General features: G+C 35.5%; 3 protein-coding genes across 4 annotated transcripts; 1 reads left to right on the top strand and 2 right to left on the bottom strand.

Moving 5' to 3' along the window:
- Positions 1 to 215: 215 nt before the first annotated feature.
- LOC18043520 (SNF2 domain-containing protein CLASSY 1) lies at positions 216 to 6,616 on the bottom strand. 2 transcript variants are annotated; one of them, XM_024185425.1, is made up of 7 exons: positions 6,264 to 6,616; positions 5,407 to 5,548; positions 5,145 to 5,266; positions 4,712 to 4,962; positions 2,805 to 4,337; positions 2,534 to 2,680; positions 216 to 2,364 (listed from the first exon to the last, which is right to left on the bottom strand). In XM_024185425.1, exons 3-7 carry the CDS (start codon positions 5,194 to 5,196, stop codon positions 448 to 450), a joined length of 3,900 nt encoding a protein of 1,299 aa, XP_024041193.1. In that variant the 5' UTR covers positions 5,197 to 5,266; positions 5,407 to 5,548; positions 6,264 to 6,616; the 3' UTR covers positions 216 to 447. The 2 variants fall into 2 exon arrangements, with proteins under 2 accessions (XP_024041193.1, XP_006435819.1); XM_006435756.2 differs by lacking the exon at positions 5,407 to 5,548.
- A 2,044-nt stretch (positions 6,617 to 8,660) lies between these two features.
- On the bottom strand, positions 8,661 to 10,786 carry LOC18043521 (dehydration-responsive element-binding protein 2A). Its single transcript, XM_006435757.2, has 2 exons — positions 10,538 to 10,786; positions 8,661 to 9,976 (listed from the first exon to the last, which is right to left on the bottom strand). The coding sequence occupies exons 1-2, from the start codon at positions 10,594 to 10,596 to the stop codon at positions 9,016 to 9,018; spliced, it is 1,020 nt and encodes a 339-aa protein (XP_006435820.1). The 5' UTR covers positions 10,597 to 10,786; the 3' UTR covers positions 8,661 to 9,015.
- Positions 10,787 to 16,048: 5,262 nt separating this feature from the next.
- Positions 16,049 to 19,409, top strand: LOC18043522 (cation/H(+) antiporter 15). Its single transcript, XM_024185553.1, has 3 exons — positions 16,049 to 16,303; positions 17,047 to 18,039; positions 18,162 to 19,409. Exons 1-3 carry the CDS (start codon positions 16,049 to 16,051, stop codon positions 19,407 to 19,409), a joined length of 2,496 nt encoding a protein of 831 aa, XP_024041321.1.
- The last annotated feature ends 245 nt before the right edge of the window (positions 19,410 to 19,654 follow it).

Genomic DNA, 19,654 nt, shown 5'->3' on the forward strand with positions numbered 1-19,654 from the left:
GCACTAGAGCAAAATTCAGGATGACGCGATTAGAAAAAACTGCGTACCAGATAGTCTATCTACAATGTGCGAGTAACGTAATTTCAGGTGGGAAGCATATAGATCAAAAGCCAGGATATATGTCACCAGAAACTTTGGTGTATAAAAATTAATTACCAGCCAACAATTTTGAGCTCAGAGAGTTCAATAAGACTTTCATAAAAGATGTATTAAATGATTAGCAGGACTTGCATAATACATGTAGTTATGCTATGAACCGCAAACATGGTTATAATGGCGATCAGCAATGAATTACGGTAATAATAATCCATCTCTTTATTAACATCTTGTCAATAAACAGCATAAATGAAAGAGAGAGAGAGAGATAGAGAGAGAGAGAGAGAGGATCTGTAACAAAGAAGAGATGGCTTCTTACACTTTGTGTTGTTGTTTGGAGCTGAGCTCTGATCAATTCGTTGAAGCCTTCTCGTTTTTCATAATCATATGGAAAGATTTCATCCGATCTGCCGCCACAATCTCTCTTAATACATCATCTTCCATCTTTTCTGCTTGCCAGCGGGAAGGATCCTCCACAAGTTCCTCACTGAAAATCATACGAGACACCCACTCCTTCCAAGTTGTCCTCCGATACTTGTCTTCTTCGAGTGTCCCTGATGCCAAGAGCTGATACACATAAACCATCTTTTGCTGACCGGGCCGAAAGGCACGCGCAATGGCTTGCTTTGTCTTGGAGGGGTTCCACTCTGAATCCAACATAATCACACGCGAAGCAGCTGTCAAACTAATGCCTTCAGCGCAAGCTGTAATTGATGCAATAAGTATCCTTGAAGGCCCACTGGGTTCCTCAAACTTATCCATTATTCTTCCACGTTCAAACAGCTCTATGTCCCCTGTGAGGATCAGAATTTCTCTACCCCTCTGCCACCTAAAAATTTTCTCAAACAATTCTGCAAACAACATGATTGGTGCAATGTTGTGGCAAAACATCAGAACCTTCTCTTGCTTGATAACTCGATGCACAAGATTTAGAACAAACATCACTTTGGACCCTTTTCTAATTTCATACTTGTGCTTCTCAAGTCTTGCCAGTGCTTTGAGATCAAAAAATTTATTAACACAATTTGATGTTTTAACCAACCATGGATGTATTGCTGCAAGGGTGATCAAAAGCTCCAGTTCAAGAGGATAGCCATTGTATGTAGACATAATCTTTTGTAGTTTCTCCAAAACCTCAACTTGTACTTCAGTAGAATTCATCAACAAAGTATATATTTGTAAACCAGGGAGATTGTCAGAAGCTCCACCCTCGTAGACATCTATAAATCCACTTGTGATATTTCTCAACATGTTTAAACCTTGGATTCTCTCTTCTCCATCGTCAGAATTGATCTTCCTTGCAATGGTATCCACAAAAAATTTTCTTGCTCGTGATTCTAGTTGGCGGGGATTCTTCATCCGCATTTTCTTTCTCTTGAAGTTCTGATCTAATTCCCTCAACACTTCATGGATAAACTTAGGTCGAGCCAAGCAAAGGGTGTTGAAATATTCACAGAAGTTATTCTGAAACAATGTACCTGAAAGCAATACTCTCTGGTCGGTTTCAACTTTCATCAGAGCCTTCCTTAATCTTGACTTAGTACTTCTGGGGTTGTGCCCTTCGTCTAGTACCACAATGCCTGGACTTTCCCGCAGCACTTTAGCCATATATTTTCTATGTGCAAACTTTGCATCTTCACGTATTAGTGTTAGAAATGAAGTGTAACCCATCACAAGAATACTGGGTTGCGCATGCCACTTCTGTATCTTCTCTAGGCAATCTAAAACGTGCATGACGTCAAGAGTAGGTCTTACACCTCCTTTGAAGGAGCTTATCCTTTTCTGTCTGAAGACTCTATAGGTTCTACGACCATGGATCAGATGAACTGGTAAAGGAATTTTCCACTTAATAAATTCCTTGTGCCAGGTATAAAGAGTTGTCTTCGGGGCAAGAACTAAAGGTCGTTTTCCTGGGAATAACTTCAAGTAGCTAACAAGGAATGCAATAATGAGAAAAGTTTTTCCAGCTCCAGGTGTATGAGAAATCACGCAGCCGCCTGTGTTCTTGGATTCTGCATCCATGCTTGCTGGTACTAAAGACCCAGCGATATTTCTCCATAGGAATTCAAAAGCCTTTTTCTGGTGCAAGTGTAATTTCATTTTAAGTTCAGGAATTAAGGCCCACACATTGTCATTCTCATTTGGCGAGAGAATATCTGAGGATGCCAGATTGCAGCAAAGATTCAAGCCCTCATTGCTATCAAGTCCATGCTCAGTATCTTCTTCATTGTCCACCTTATTGCTAGTAATCCAGCTTTTGGGTTCCAACTAAACAAAAAAGAAAACAAAGGTAATCAGAAATGTATTTGTATTTGACTTTATTTAACACAATATGCTCACAAGGAAGCACAAGGATAATGAAGGTTTGCCAGGACAAGTTAAAAAAAGAAAAATAATAATAAATAGGTAGCATTCTTCAACTGTAAACTTGACTTACAAATGCTGGCGTCACATATTTTATTTCAGTTTTCACAAAACCACATATAGGACATAAAATACCAATTTCTTCATCTAGGGTGAACTCGTGTTGGCAGACTATACTTGATATTTGTGGATCCTCGGAGGATAGTCCAGCATTAGAACCCTGAAACCATTATCAAAACTGACTGAGCCATAAAGGGAAAAAAAATTAAATGCATAAAATGTCGTGAGATGAAAATCACATAAAACAACAATCTGATCTCGATAAAAAGTTATTTGCAATACACCTCATTGTCCTCGAGAATATAAGCTTCAGCCATAGCTAATTCCATTTCTTTCCATAATGGTTCATTTTCTGAAACTTCGCTTTCATTTTCGCTTGACGATTCGTCAATTTCCATAGTCTGCTCCGAAGATTTTGCTGCCTTAAACTCATTCCACTGGTCAACAACATTTGGTTCTTCGTCTGTGATTGTGGAATCAATGTTCTTCATGTATGAATTTATCAGTCTATTGAATGCCACTGCACTTAAAGTTGATTTTTTATGAGTCCCTTTTTCACTGAATTCCTGACTCTTTAAACTCACAGGACGATATTTGTTACTTTTGACTTTCTTGTTGGAGGGCCTTCCCCATGACCTTCTTTCAAGCCCCATATCCTCTACCTCCAAAACATTCTCACCCTGAACTTTCTTGTTGCTAACTTTTTCTTCCCACCAATCATCAAGCTCCTTATCTTCGAACTCAGAAGTAGTCCTCCTCTGTACTGAGTGGGAAGTATTTCTCCCCCTCACTGAATGGGAAGTACTGCACCTCCGTACTGAATGGGAACCTTTCAAGTAAAACTTAGGAGAAACTTCATTAATTTTTCTTGATAAATATGAAGGAGTCTTGGAAGGAAGAGGATCTGGATAGAACGCTAGTGGATCACCTTCAGTAGGCACAGGAACAATAGCCAATTCTGATGCATGGTCCATTTCTTTAGTCAGACTTGATTCCATCTCCCTTAGTCTACTCCGACTTTTTCTCTTGATGGGATTTCTAATTTCAACCTCTGCATTCTCTTCTGAAAGACTAGAACCCAATGGTCCATCTAACAGGTGTGATAATGGTAAGTACAACTCTTGCTCTTGTGCTTCTTCTTCTTCTTCTTCTTCCCACTTGTCCGACTTAATTGGAAACATTCGAACCCAGCCAATGTCTGATTCTGGAGGAATATCACAGCCAATAAAGCGGTCAGGTTGTACATTTCGACGTTTAGAGCGCCGCAAATTCATAACGTCATAAATTGGCAACAGTCCAACTTCTTCTGTGCCACCAGCAGTGCTGACTTCTTTAGTATCTGGTGGAATAAACTGAAACAAATGCGAGGTAGAAACACCGTCTTCAACTTTAAAATTTATAGCATTCAGATGGTTAATGGAGTCTGGTGAAGAGTTGTCATCATCACTACCCAAAACTTGATAGACAATTTTCTTTTGCACAGATCTTATGTCAAATGCAGTCTGCTTCAAAACTGATGCAACAAGTAGAAATGAAAGATCAGACGAGAATTTCCCCAATAACAGTTTAGTTTTTTGCAATGAAGAGCAGTCCTCAGAAAAATTCCATCGATAGTATTGATCTTCACAAGCATCTCTTCCAAGCTTTTGGAGGATAGTTATTTGATCAATGCCAACTAGTTTAGTCTCTTTACTAAGTGCTCCTCTCTCTGAACCAAGAGGACCTGGGTTAATGTAGAACTTAACATATAACTGGCACGAGCATTGACCTTCATGGGGTTTCCTCTCAATAGAACTTATCTTAGCATCAACCCATACCTACATAAGAAAGAGAAGATAAAGGTCAAAATTAAACAGGGTAATAGAACTTTCAAAGCAAACAAGTATTGCCAAATTAAACATTCATCTAGTAAAGCATATTAGTCTTATTAGCATAGCAATCTATCATGGCATGCATAGTAAACTTCAATGCTGATATAAGAGAGGACTTTAAAATACTTGGAAAATATTGCAAAATGCAACATGTAAACATTCCTTTTAAGGGAATCATACCAACCAGCAAAGAAAGTATAGCTCTTCAAATCAGTACCAAAGATTTGTTTATTTCCGTTGCCACTGAATCTAAGAAATTGAAGTCCCTCTTATTAGTAGCAAGTGGAAAAGAGATCCATACAAACTAAAATGTAACTTACAGGTTCTTCATTTTCTTCATCCGAAGACTCTGCATCTTGAGATGCTGAAAGGACACAGACATCAATCCCTGGCCTTAAAAAGCAGGTGCAATCTGATGACGTTGCTTTCCTCGATCTTATACGAAGATTCGAGAATGGCCGTCTCTCCTCAGTATAACATTGATTATCCTTGAGATGCATGGTCATAGTCCCATCCTCGATTCTTATAAGCTCCAAAGTTCTCCATGAGTCATCAAAAAAGGCCTCAAAAGCTAAAGATGGAAAATCAGTTAAACAACATTCAAATAAAATCCTTTGCCAATTTTCTGTATTGACTTTCTGTTCAATCTCAGTATTAAAAGTTATTTTAAATCGCCTTGATGAATAAAGGAACTTCAAAGATTTGTGTATGACTAATTACAGTAAGAAAACAAAGAAAGGAGGAAATGCTTACGATGATCATCAAAAGGATGCTTGGATTGATATAAATGTCTTCTCCTCTTCATTTTTTATCAAGTCCAAAGAATTAATATCTCCGAAAATCTCGGCTACAATTATAACAATGAGGACACGTATCTGCAATAATAGTCGGTTAAGACACATTATAAAGTTAACATGAAGCTCAACTGCCATATTCCAGGAAATATGAAATCCAAAGGACCCATCATTTATGTGCTTTGAGCAATGTGATCATTTACATCAAATTACATTACTACCTAATATAACATTTTCAAAATGTTTGACTGCCCTTGTGATGGGGAGCACTGACATCCGTTGTCACACCTGCCCTGTTATTGGTCCATATTAGCGCATGCCCTCACCTAGTTCCTTCTCCACATGCTAACTATACGGTGAGCCCTGATGGTACACGCGGAGGGCAACATTACAATTATACAACTTACAAGTGCCACAAGCCAATGATTGGCATTAATTCTCCGTCAATAATAGCATTTAAGCCACAATGACATTACATAATAAGAAATGTAACCTAAGATCACAACATATACTAACTTTTTCATTCTCTGTTTTTTATTCTTATCATACATATGCTAAAAAGAAAGGGAAAAAATCAAGCCAAACAGTCGTATCTTTCCCACGTTTTGTTACAGAGTTTACAATATAAACAGAAACTACAGCCAAACAACATTTTTCCGGGAAAAAAAAAGTGCATTCAACACAAAAACACCCATGTTTTTCTTTTCTTTTCCCCTTAATTATTATTATTATTATTTTCCAAAAATCAATACATTACCAAACAGAGAAAGCTACAGTCCTCACTAGAAAAAGATGTTTGATAGCATAGCACTAATGCTACAAAATAATATTACATCATATAACCACCAAAATATCACAGAGAGAGTAAATATTTTACTTCATATAGCAAATTATGCATGTGACAGAAAACCCCACGAAACAGGAAATCAGAAATAAAACAATCAAACACAGCAACAAAACAAACACTCATCATTGATCAAATACAAGTTCGTGCAAAGTACGCCAAACAACAGCATCAGCCAGAGCATTGGTAAGATTAAGAATCATCAGTCAAGCAATGAACTTTGGAAAATTTTACCTGAAAACGGCATCTGGGTAGCAGAGAAAATTGAGATTCCGGTTAGATTCTGACCTGAAAATGAAGATTCAGGCAATGATAAAAGTCTGAAATTTATACTGATTGATCATAAAAGAAAGCGAGAGATAAAAAAATAAAAAAGAGTGATGTAAAGGTGAGCGAGTGACTCAAAATGAAATGAAACTGAGACAAAAGTCAGTGGGGGCGGACAAGCCAAAAGTGCTGTGAGTTCTGTGTCTGTTGTCAGAATCTTGGTTTCTGTGCAGAGCGTTTTCTGCCTGTTTTGCATGAGAATTGAAGTTAAGGACTGGTCGTTGAAACAAGACACCTGTGCTTTGGCAGCAAACTAACGTCGCAAAGGGGCAGTTGATGTAAATAACTGGTGATGCGAAGGGTAGATCAGGGATGAAATTTTATTGGAGTTTGGTGATGGACGGATGTGATTGGTGATGAGTCAGGATCTTGTCTGTGGGACAGGTTTTGAATTGCGAAATTTGATGCGCTGGAGCACGTGTGAGAGTTGTCACTCGCTCTTTCTGTACTTCGTGCTTTGAGCCGTTTGCATTGATATCTAGTCATGGCTTAATGGGTACTTCCATATTGGTTACCTAATCTTCAATTTTACAGCGAAGGTGTGTGTGTATATATACATCTCTAAAGGCAAGTTAAAAAAAAAAAAGGGAAAAAAATGCAAAATTAAGTTACTAATAAGGGAAAACTGTGGTGTAATTGTGGTATTGTGTCATAATTGCATTCAGTTGTTGGATGTCAATAAACCCCATCAATTTAAGTGCATTCAATAACTGGATGCAACTGTAGCACAGTACCATAATTACACCATAATCAAATTCTACTAATAAATATACAAAACTCGCTTTTAAATATGCTCAGATTTTTTTTAATCTTTTTATAAGATAAATATATTGAAATTTCCCCCCTTGAAAAGATGAAATCATTACGACTACCAAATAGTCCGCACACCCACCCCTATTGTGGCTTAATTTGACTCTTAACTTCAATTAACTAAATAAGGTTTAATTTTTTTAGGGTCCAACTATGATATCTATTTTTTTTTTTTTAAGGAACTATGATATCTGCTAGTGTCATATACTACACTGCTAAATGATCAGAAAATCAAATAAAATAGATAAAATCTGACTATGCAATAATGCCCTCACAGCCTTAATTTTAATGCAGAATTTAAATAATTTTAAACATTTTTTTCAGAGTAAAAAAGTGTTAGATCACAATCTTCAACTTAAAAGGAAGAAATTTTGCAACAAAGGTTTTCTATTCTGTGACTCATTGGCACATCAACCTTTTTTGTGTTTTCATTTATTTATTTTTATTAACTGCTTCACTAGTCAATCCACTTTTACTTGTTGGATTAGTCGGCACGCACCTTTTTCCCCTTAATTATATAAGTGTTGTAGAGTTTTTGAGTTTCCTCAATAGTCGTGGTGAATATTCTCTTAATTTCTCATTTTGGATTTTAGTGAACTTCAATTATTTGTTAGATTTTAATCGGATATTTATAATACGCCTTGGGCTTTTCATTTTGTATACAATATTATTAAAAAAAAAAAAACTGATAAACATAGAATCCACTAATAACTGTTTTATTTAACTAGGAAAGATATTACATCACTTCCCTTAAAAGAACGAACTTAGATTTTAGTTTCACTTGCCTGAGAAACATAAAATCTGCTGCATAGAAAATAATTTATTTTCCTGTTCGATGGGGGACTAAATAACCTTATATTTGCTCCACAAGTAAATCTTGCTGTATCATTAACCGATAAAATTATGCGAATTCGATGTCTTCCAATTATGATGAGGCTTAAAATCCTCAGAAGTCAGAACTCCGCTGATATGAAGGGCTCTCTTTTCAAAGAAGCCAATAACTCTCATTTTACTTTGTGTTCCATTGTTATAATGATTTGATTTTTCGATCATTTTACTTTTATCTGCTGAGGGGGTAAAACTTTGACTTGTTCAGGAGTTCATCTGACCAACTATGGCCAACCCCCCTGTTATCCCTTGGTTTAGTTTCATTTTCACTGCGAATATATACACACACAAGCACGCACGCACACAGGAGATAATAAGAAGCATTTGACGAGCAGATTATTACGATTCCCACAACCTCTCATCAGAATTAACGTTATATCTTACTCTTTGTGCAATCTACACGCAGCATCCCACGACACTGAAGTAAAATTGTGAAAACTAAAGAAAGCACCCTCTAACAAGAACATCACATAGTCAAACAACAAATACAATACACCATGAGAAGTGCACTCAAACCAAGAGTATCCCACTGAAACACATATCTTTTTTTTTACATAAACACTGAACTATGTAGAATTCCCACCGAGGTCATTTTTTACTGCCATATACAGTCAAAGAATTTCAATTAAACTATAAAAGGATAGAAGCAACTTTCCAACCCCATATCTGCGGTAGCTGGCTTTAACAAATATTGTGGCCATATTTCTCCAATCTTAAAAAACCTATAGAGAATAGCCGTTACACCGGTCAGTACAAAAGAACAAAAGTTAATGTTTATCATCGAAAAACACCTATATATTTAAATAGGTATCCCAGCCCTCTTAGACCAAGAGATCAACAAAACTTAGAAAGAGAAATCAACTATGGAAACACATCACTCTTCAACTTAATCAGCTGGGACATACGACACAGCTTAGTCCTGGCTTACTGAGCTACAACGAACATCCAGGATATGGTACACTCAAAATCCAAAATCTGATTCCTCCTCTTTCAAGAATTGAAGTCCATAATCTGAAGCACCATGCTCAGCATAGTTAACTCCAACAGGAAGCTCCATATCAGGATTCCGCAATTGGAAAAACGGGTCCAATGGTTTCTCGTATCCAAATTGGCTTTGATCAAGTGATCCTGCTTGAAGATTATAATAACTCAACTCACTCTGCTGCTCGGAGCCACAAAGGGGATTATTATCTAACAGATCTAACAGATCATTGACATCAAACATTTCATCCTTAGACCAGTCGTATCCCTCCAGCCAATCAATTCCTGTAGCATCTTTACGCTCATCCCCTGTCTCTGGTTTAACGTCACAAATACTGCCCAGAATAGGTTCGTCTCTTGCTTCCGGCTTGCAATCTAGCTGTTCACCCCAGTAGTACTTTTCATTATCCTCAGCCTCATCTTTAGCTTTTGGTTTGACTGGACTACTTAGTAACTCGGCCTCAGGTTGGGCAATTATTTTAGATTCGGCTTCTCTTGCGTCATTCTTCACTTTAGCATCCTCAATCTCAGACTGGTTTGATGACGTCGTTGAATCAGAATCCTTCGAAGACTCATTCAATCTTGAAACATCGGGCAAATTAAGCCGTGCACAAGGACCATACATAGCCCTAGCAGCATGATCATAAGCAAGGGCAGCCTCAACAGCACTTGGAAAAGTACCAAGCCATAGCCTATTTCCCCTGTTTGGCTCCCTTATCTCCGCAACCCACTTACCCCAGGTCCTCTGCCTCACACCTCGATAATCACACCGTCCATTCTCCGGTCCTCCTTTACCTTTCATACAACCCTTTTTCGAACCCTTGGCCGGAACTCTTCTCATTGGTTTATCCTCGCCATTGCCAGATTCAAGCGATTCATTATATCGCCTCCACCGTTCAAGAGTCTCAGCAACATTAACGCCATCTCTTCGTTTCCTTTTCCTGGAGGAATCAATTGCAGACACGTTAGAACCTTGCTTACTACAAACAGCCATCTTCCTAATAACCTCGATAATGTGGCAAAGCAACCACCTTTATATAGAAGGAAACATTTTTATGGGTAGGAATCCAAAAACAAGTTGGCAAACGCTACGTCGAAAAAACATTAAAAAAAAAAAGGTTTTTGTCCACTAGTGATAATAATCCATTTTAAAAACGGAATTCCTTTGGGGGCAAGTAATATCCTTTCGCCTAACTTTAAAAGGATTACTTTAGCTCCAAGTAATTAAGAAATGAAATATAAAAGTCAGATCCTATAGACACAAAACCGGGTAATTTTTTTTTTATAAAAAAAAAAAACAAATTATAAACCCTAAACTACTCAAATTTTGATGTATTCAAAAATCAGAAAAATTAAACGCAAACTCCAAAAAGCCGTTTAGGATAAAAACAAAGCCCTAATTGATTAAATGCCCACTTAAAGAAAATCTAATCAGATCAAGGAATCAAAAACCCTAGAAACAGAAATAAGGGAAAAAAAAAAACTCCAAAAATCAAACTAACCTGTCACTACTCAGTGGCATCATAAGAGACGGAGAAGAATCTTTGCTTTGAATAGCCATTGTGGTTTCCGTTCTGATAATCACAGACTCAAAAGTGTTTTTGGTCGCCTTGTTTTGTGTTTTTGGTTCGCTTTTCGCGTTTTTGTTTCGCGTTTTTTCGAGAGCTGTCTTTTTTTCCGTTTCTCTGCTCTGTCTTAGGCTTTGAGAAAGTTTCAGATTAAAGGAGAAATCTTAAGATATTTGCGGGTTGAGAGATATTTATAGCCTTTCCCTAGATATTTATTCATTAAAATATATTTTTTGGGTTGGATGACGTGGTAGATCTCTAGTCGCGTCGTGGCGCTTCGCTCTCCGTGCCCGGAGGCACGTGTCACCTCGAAGCTTCGCGAAACCACTAAAACCCCGCCACCATAGTTTGCTTTGCACTGAAGTAATTTCCCAATTTTAGTCCCGCTCGCTCAGCTCTTGCCATCGACTTTCCACGAAACCTCGATTTTGCCACTGAGCTTCCCGGCACCAGGATTGGAATTGAATTGGGTCAAACTTTATCGCCACAGCCGCAAATTACCAAATTTGGAGAATTTGGGTAATATTGTAATTATATATTTGTTAGTACTTTTAACTCGACTAAATCACCAAGTCATCACAATTTGTTCCAATCCGAATGCTCGACAATTAATAAACGTCCAATTGCATGATATGTGCCTAATTTAATGATGAGATTTAAACGCCAACATTTGTATATATCTTAGGCTTTTCTTTTAGAAGAATATTACGAGAAAATAAACTAAATTCGACCTAAATTTTGACGTGTAGGTTAATGGTAAACAATGATTATTAAGTAAAAGTGCTGTCTATATAAATCTTAGTTAATGTGCTCCGAAAATTGCGCCAGCATACCTAAGTCTGTGTTCTAACTTATATTTCGTAATATTAGAAAATAAACTTGAAAATTGGTTTGAAAATGAGTTGTGTTTAGGTTTTGTGTTATTTTCTTATCGTGGCGTGTTAAATTGTACTTACTCAAATTTACTTAATAACTTTTTTGGATATAAAAATAACAATTTAAACTTATTTGTTATCATTATTATACTATCCAAATCAACTGGTTTAGACCATTTTTTTTCAATTTACTTATTAAACACAAATAATAATTTAAAAAATTAAGAATATAATACTAAATAAGGCAATAAAATTCTATTTGGTATTGAGGTTGAGCATTGTAAGTTAAAAGTTATAGCATTAAAAGATTTGGTAAACATTAGCGCAGCGGCCCTAAATAAATTCTAAGTTGTTTTGATCCACAATTTATATGATGAAAAATCTATAATATATTTACTATTTTTATCAAAATTATTATTTAAAAAGTCATATTCATTATAAATTAATGTACTTACAAATTTTTTTTCACAACAATTATAATTTTTAAGTTACAACATCTCAATACCAAACAAGGCTTAATTCTTCATCTTTAATACGATGTAGTACACGGAATTATTATTAAAATTCAAAAATTAAATTTTAAAAAAATAATATGGTATTTTGATGCTCTTTCACGAGAGCAAGAGAGACACAAAAATGAAAGTTTGCTTCCATAAGCCTCATTCATCAATTGGCGTCACGGTAGAGTGATCATGCTTGGGCCAAAAAAATTGATACAGTAGCTGCATGTAATTTAAAATCACTCTCTCTTTTCCGTAAAAAAAATTAGTAATTATTAATGCTAAACGTGTTTGAACGAACAAAATATTTTCCGATGATTTAAACCAAAATTAATTTGTATAATTGGAATGAGAAAGAGAATCCTAAACTCCAACCCAAGTTCCTAAATTAAATTTGGGAGCTTAGGATTCGTGGGGCCGGAGCCCAGCAAATGGAGTTCAGGAAAACTAACAATTATTTGTAAAATCGCGACTCTTCTTCTACAGCATACTATTGGAGTAGTATCAGCGATCTGGAAGGACAAACCAAAAAAAAGGAACACGTGTAAAATAAATAAAAGAATAAAAAAGGTGGCGCTGTCTCCTCATCCTCATCAACATCAACGGCGAAGCAATAGTAGCCCAGTCGATAGACAGCTTAACTGCTCCAGCCTTGCATGTGCTCCACGTGCGTCCCCAAACCGGCCAACAAATCATCAGTGACGTGGCAACTGCTTAAGCTAGTAAGATGTCATCGGTGACCTCTGAATAAGAGGCAGCTATTATCAATAAGCGGCTCTGCTGCTTCCGGCTGACGTATCTGCTTACTGTCACTAACGAACGTCTAGAAGAATTGTAGAATGGAAAGTTTAGTTCCACATTATCTTGAAAAACAAATGTGCGTTGAACATTAAAAAGTTATTTTGACCAACCTAGGCCTTGGACAAGGAAGGCAGCAAGTGGGGTTTTATTTGATCCAATTTTATTTCCAATTTGGTCTCTCTCTGTCATTGTCAACTGCTACTACCGAATACCACCAATGAGCCCAAATGAGTTAACTAACATGGTACCATGGTTTATAAATCAGGGTCGGAACAAGCCAACTTTAACTATGGGGGTCGAAGAATTTGTATAAAAAAGCGCGACAGATATTATTTTGCTCATTCATAGAATAATTCCATATTTATTGACACAATTTTGGATCAGGTTGTACAGAGTTTAAATTATCATCTTTTCTTGATTCAATTCATGGAGATTTAAAAGAGATGTTACTATTGGTTAAGAGTTAAAGGTTTTACATTAGTTGAACTCAGAGTTAAAGAAATTAGATTTTTTATTGTATCTTTTTTCTTAAAGAATGCATCTAGAATCATTTGTGATTTAACGATAACCTACGAAAAAATTATTATTTATAAAAAGGCTGCATCTTTTCTCCTAAAGAATGTATCTAAAGTCTTTTGTGATGTAAGAAAAAAATTATTTATATATATAAAGGTTATTGGATTATTAACAATGCGATGTGAAAAAATTATTATTTATAAAAATAAGTGGACTTTCATTACTTTTTAATTTCTAGTAAGTGGAGAGGAGATTCTTTTTTTTTCTCTCTCCTAATTTGGCTAGCTATTAACTATTTGCTAGTGGTGGAAAACTGAAAACTAAAAACTGGAAATTCATTATTTTAGAATCAAGATAATTAAAAACTAATATTAATAAAATTAATTAATTCAAAAAATAATAATAAAATTAATGTTCAAGGTCAAGATTTGCCTTCAATCGAGAAGTTCTACTAATTCGTTGCCACTAATTCGTTGCCAATCAAGCATTACCCATGGTAAGAAAAATGATTTTAAATTTGGATAAAAAAATTTCTTTTTGGGTCTTCTTCTTCTTCTTTGACTCTTTTTCTTTTCTTTCTTTCTTTCTTTATTTTTTTTTTAAATACAAGTAAATGATAATTTGCAAGTCTATAACATGGGTATTAGATTGACATCAATTCATTTTGATAAAAAATATTGAGTATTAAAAATTTTTAATTTTTTTTAACAAGTATCGTGCCCATGCTAGTACTTTAAAAGACCAGCCCCTAATTTAAATGTTATCACATATAATATCACGTAAAAGATAAATTGCATGCCATCATAGTGTAAGAATTATGTTTATTAAAATTAATTATTTTGATTCTATAAACATGAATTAGCGACACTTAAAAGACAAGAAATTTTATAAAACAAGATAATAATTAAAAAAATATAAAACCTCTACTAAACATCAGTTGTATATTATTTGAATATTTTAAAATTGTATTGTATTTTTTAAAAAAAAAAAAGGTGAAAGTTTCGGATAGAGCTGGATAGAGATGAGAAATCAGAATTTACTCTTTATTATTACTTAAACTGAGCAAAATACCTTTACAATCAGTTAAGTTGCATTTATAGTCCGTATTCGATATAGTCAGTTAAGTTATATTTATAGTCTAGATTGTATGATGAATTGCCCTAGTTGAAACAATTTTCTGACTACGTCCATGTTAAGTAGAATCATCATGTTCACCTACCATGGTACACTAGATTCACACACTTCAATGCAATTTTGTAACAATATAGACGTACTAGATTTTGTGACCTTTTTAAAATATTATTTTACAACTGGATAATAAAAACATAGGTTTAGGCCTCATTAAAATTTATGGTCATGGCTCACATGAGATAACACTTAAGATATGTTCACTTCCCAAATTGAGGAATCAGAATCTAGAATCAGATTCAATGACAACGTTTACTTTGCAAAATAAAGTCGCGAATCAGAATTGAAATCGTAGAGTCCACCCGAATTTAGGAATGGGGAATGAGAAATTGATTCCTATGGGGGGTGGTGGGAATGAGTCTCCCATTCCCAAGAATGACCAAAATCCTCCTCCCCCCAAAATAAAAATTCTCATTTCATCATCAGTTATAATTAATTAATATACTATTATAATGATTAATTGATATATTAATATATTATTAACAATAAATTTGAAAAAATAATCACTATAATTAAAATATAAACTAATAATTATGCAATAGTTTATTAAGTACTTTTTAGTAATTTTTTACAATCTAACTCATTCCAATTCCACGACAAAATAAATACATTAATGGCAATCCAGCTTATTTCGATTTCGATTCTTACAATTTAAATAAACAATTTGTTCTGATTTTTATTCTCCATTCTCATTTCACCCCACTTCCATTTCTGCCTATCTCGATTCTAATTTAATAAACGCACCATTAATCCATTATAACCATATTAGGTTTGGTAATTCATATATACCCCACCTTCCGCCCAATCCCAAAAAAAAAAGGAAAAAGAAAAAAAGGAAAAAAGAGTTTTCGAATTCAATTTTTGGCTATACGTATCACTGTATGAGCCCATAGTCCCCCAGTCAATATTTCACACTCATGGGCTGGGCCTATAAAAGTTAACTTCAAGCCCGTTAAGAAAATATTCACCTACACATATTATACAGACATATAATAACGAAGTTAAATATAAAATTTGTTATTTTTTATAACAATGCATTTAATATAAAATTATATATAACTTTTAACAATTTTATTATATTTACAGAGTTGGGTTCAAAAACTTGAATCTCAATATATATAAAGTTATAAACTTTTTTCTGGTTCAACGAAATAGCAAATTGTTTACAATTTGTTTTGTGAGTTTACTTACAAACAAGATAAGGGATTATTCGCTAACACTAAATATATAAAGATAGTTCTCTAAATTTATTCTCTTGATGAGAAGCCACCACCCTGGTTACAGCTCATTTCATATTTTCACTCGGAATATGGTTTAATATTTACTAGGCCAAAAACTAATAAAAAGAAACTGCAACGAAAAAACCAATTTCTTGCTAATTGCCTTGTGTGCGCTTCACAAAATCTTTTCACATACTGCTTATCGTTAAAACGTTTAACATCCAAAGCTTAACCTCTCTTTTCGAGTTGATGTTGCAGTTTAGTTGTTGGTTACTTATATAAATAATACTTAACGTATGCATAAAGGTGATATTAATCAAGAATTGAAGAAAATAAATCACAGGAATGGCGACCAACTATGGCTATGAATCATATTTGCCGAGCAATACAAACATCGGCCTGAATTACACGATCTGCGTGATGTATAACTCAGGGGTTAAGTTCTTGAAAGGCATTCATATTGGCAAAGAACCTCGCGTTCCTGACAGTTCTGTGTTTCCATATGTTATGCTTCAATTAATCTTGTCTTTTTTCATGTCCCGATTGGTCTATTATCTTCTCAGACCATTGAAGCAACCAAAACTTGTCTGCTATATCTTGGTATGTTCTTGGCCTCCGGTTCTATATTTTGCAGATCGAATTATACTGCTAGCTTTTGTTCTTTATTATAAAATCTAAATCAGATACGTTGTTGCTCATGAGAGCGTACGTCCTCATTTCACATGTTGTCATGGATACAACGACTATACATTGTTCATGTGTTTTTGGATTTTTAAGAAATCAAAATATTATTTATTATAGAAATGTTATTTTGTCAGGGAAATATTGCCCGAAATTTTTTGAGCAAGCCAAACGTGAGCCTCGCCAAAGCTAAGAGTTCACCTTGCCCAAGAAAATTTCGTGCCGTATTTTCAGGAGAGTAGCATTGCTTCAATATCTATGCCTACTCTACTAGGTGGAGATTTCCTGAAACACGTATTCAAGGGGGTTATATTAATACAGTATAGTATTTCCTGCAAACTCTAACAGGAAAATTTTTAAGTGCAAACATTTTGATAACGTCATAAAATGTTTGGCATTGTTTAATTGTAATTTAAGTGCAGAGACATTCTCATGTTTTAAAGTGTGGATTTTCGTTAGGAATGGCTAACTGTCTTAACTATAATTTAACATCATATTATAACTAGACAACATTATTTAGCTGTAATTTAATGCAACATCATATCTAGTTGTCTAGTTAAGCCATTAAAACTAGACAGATATTTTCCAGCTCAAATTAGCATTTTACAGATTAACTGTTAACATATTATATATTTCTGAAATTGAATAATTTGGTCCTGCAGGGTGGAATTGTACTAGGACCGTCGGTTCTATCCCGTAACAAGATAATCATGGACACAATTTTTCCTCGAAGAGAAATGATGGTGATTAATACATTGTCCACTCTTAGCGGTGTGTACTTTATCTTCATCATTTCAGTGAAAATGGACACCGTTAAAATCTTAAGAGCTGCAAAACACACATGGTTTATCACCATAGCATGCCTTGTGATTCCATACATGATTGCCATGTTTCTATCTCGTATTCTATCAGATTACACTCCTGGAGTTGAAAGGGGACTGTTTCGATTATATTTTACCTCCCTTTTGTCAATGACTTATTTCTCTACTGTTGCGGATGCCGTTAGTGAACTCAAGTTGTTAACTTCAGAATTAGGCCAACTTGCCATGTCTTCATCAATGTTGGCTGAGTTGCTGGGATGGATTGCGTTAATGGCTGAAGCAGTGTTTAACAAAAGCCTGGGGCATAAAGCTGAAAGCTCGCTTTGCTTAATTGGATTATTGTTCTTCTCATTCTTAGTTGTTCGGCCAGCGGTACTGTTGGTAGTTAATAGAACGCCAGAAGGGAAGCCTGTGAAAGAAGGTTATGTTATAGGATTAATGATTTTACCCATAGCCATGGGAGCTTTAACTGACATGTTAGGCGTTTCGTTTGCGCTTGGGGCTCTAATTGTTGGCTTAATAGTACCTGCTGGACCACCTCTGGGTTCAGCACTAGTAGAAAAATGTGATTTCGTCATCTCTAATATTCTTTTGCCTTTCTTCTACCTTCGAATTGGGTTGCTCACGAATGTACATTCGATCAAGAATTTTAAATCTTTTGCAGCACTTGAGACAATACTAGTTGGGGCCTATGTTGGGAAGCTTGTTGGAAGTTTATGCACCGTGCTCTTCTTCGGAACAAGTCTAAGATTTGGTATCTTGTTCAGTTTCATTTTGAACGTCAAGGGTATAAATGAGTTCATGTTACTCAACCGGTTGCGAGTGAATTTCAAGGTAAGATTTAGAGCCAGCAGTGGATTAGGGAATTTTATGTTTTAACTTTAATTTTTGGAAAAAAAACAACTTTTATTAATGAGATTAACGGAGCATTGTTATGGTATTAATTTATTTTGCAGACAATAGATGAAGCCTCTTATGCAACGATGGTACTGTCCCACTTGGCTGTGAATGCAATTGTCACGCCTATTATATGCATCTACCACAAGCCTCAGACGAGATGTAAAGTGACTGAAGACAAACAAATGAGGACATTGCAAACCACTCCAATCAGTAGTGAATTACGAATCTTTTGCGGAGTTCACTTTGAAGGGAATATCCGCAGCATCGTCGCTCTGCTTAAAGCATGTAACCCTTGTGAAACAAGCCCAATGTGCGTATATTTAGTCCACCTAATCGAGCTTGTTGGTCGAGCATCACCAGTATTAGCACCTTACAACGCCCAAAAACTGAGATTAATAAGGGAAGATTCCACTTACCGTATTATGCATGCTGCGGAGAAACAATTTAGAAGCTCTGATATTCCCTTTACTATTTTGCCTTACAAAATGATTGCTCCGTATGATACCATGCATGAAAGCATTTGTGAGCTAGTGAAAGAAAAGTTCATCCCTTTGGTTGTGCTTCCGTTTAATAAAAAAAGACAAGGAAGGACAACCAACTTACAGAATTTTAACATGAACATTCAAGCACATGCACCTTGCACTGTTGGGCTCTTGGTAGATAAAAGCTCCACTACCGGCCATTTCTACTCAATCGGCCACTTCACTTATAGTCTTGTAGTGCTCTTCTTAGGTGGGGCTGATGACAGAGAGGCATTGGCGTTGGTCTCGCGCATGTCTGGCCATCCTGGTTTGAGCATTACTGTGTTCAGAATCACCGTGATAGAGGATGAACAAAGTGAATATGATTGCGAGAGGCATTTAGATGAAATTGCAATAAATGAATTTATTACCAATAATATCAGCAATGCATGTGTGGCGTGTAGTCAGGTGATTGCCAAAAACACAACGGAAGTAATAGATGTGATTAGGAGAATGGACGGGTACTACAACCTTGTAATTGTAGGCAAAAAGCGAGCGGTGACCTCGCGATTGGAGGAAGAAATGAAGCTTTGGGTTGAGTATGAGGAGCTTGGAGTTATTGGTGATACGCTTGCTTCGGTGGATTTTTGCAAAGGCATGACATCTGTTTTGGTCATACAATGCGGTATAGGTTCAGTAACAATTAGTGAAGCAAATAAAAGTAATCAATATTCACCGAAACGAAGCGATCATTTTTCCTTCGCCTCATCAAATAGCGATAGAATTATTAGTAATAATGCAGTATCCGAAAAAGGTGATGGAAAAATTTGTACAAATGTATAATTAAATCCACTGCTTTAACTAGTTTTTGTTTCTAACTCTCGTTAGTGTGAGAGAATCAAGATTTCTAGACCTCAGCTGGATAACAAAATGTGTTAGATTTTGTTAGCCGAAAAATCGTTAATTTGTTTCTATTTATATATGTACATATTTTTTTCTACTAAGTATTTTTATGTGGCATTTGAATTGGTTTTTGAATCTTAGATTGATCTTTTACAACAAGCCTCGATCAATTTCTACACAAACAT

This window comes from Citrus clementina, unplaced genomic scaffold (assembly GCF_000493195.1).
Source record: "Citrus clementina cultivar Clemenules unplaced genomic scaffold, Citrus_clementina_v1.0 scaffold_4, whole genome shotgun sequence".
NCBI classification, from domain to species: domain Eukaryota; kingdom Viridiplantae; phylum Streptophyta; class Magnoliopsida; order Sapindales; family Rutaceae; genus Citrus; species Citrus x clementina.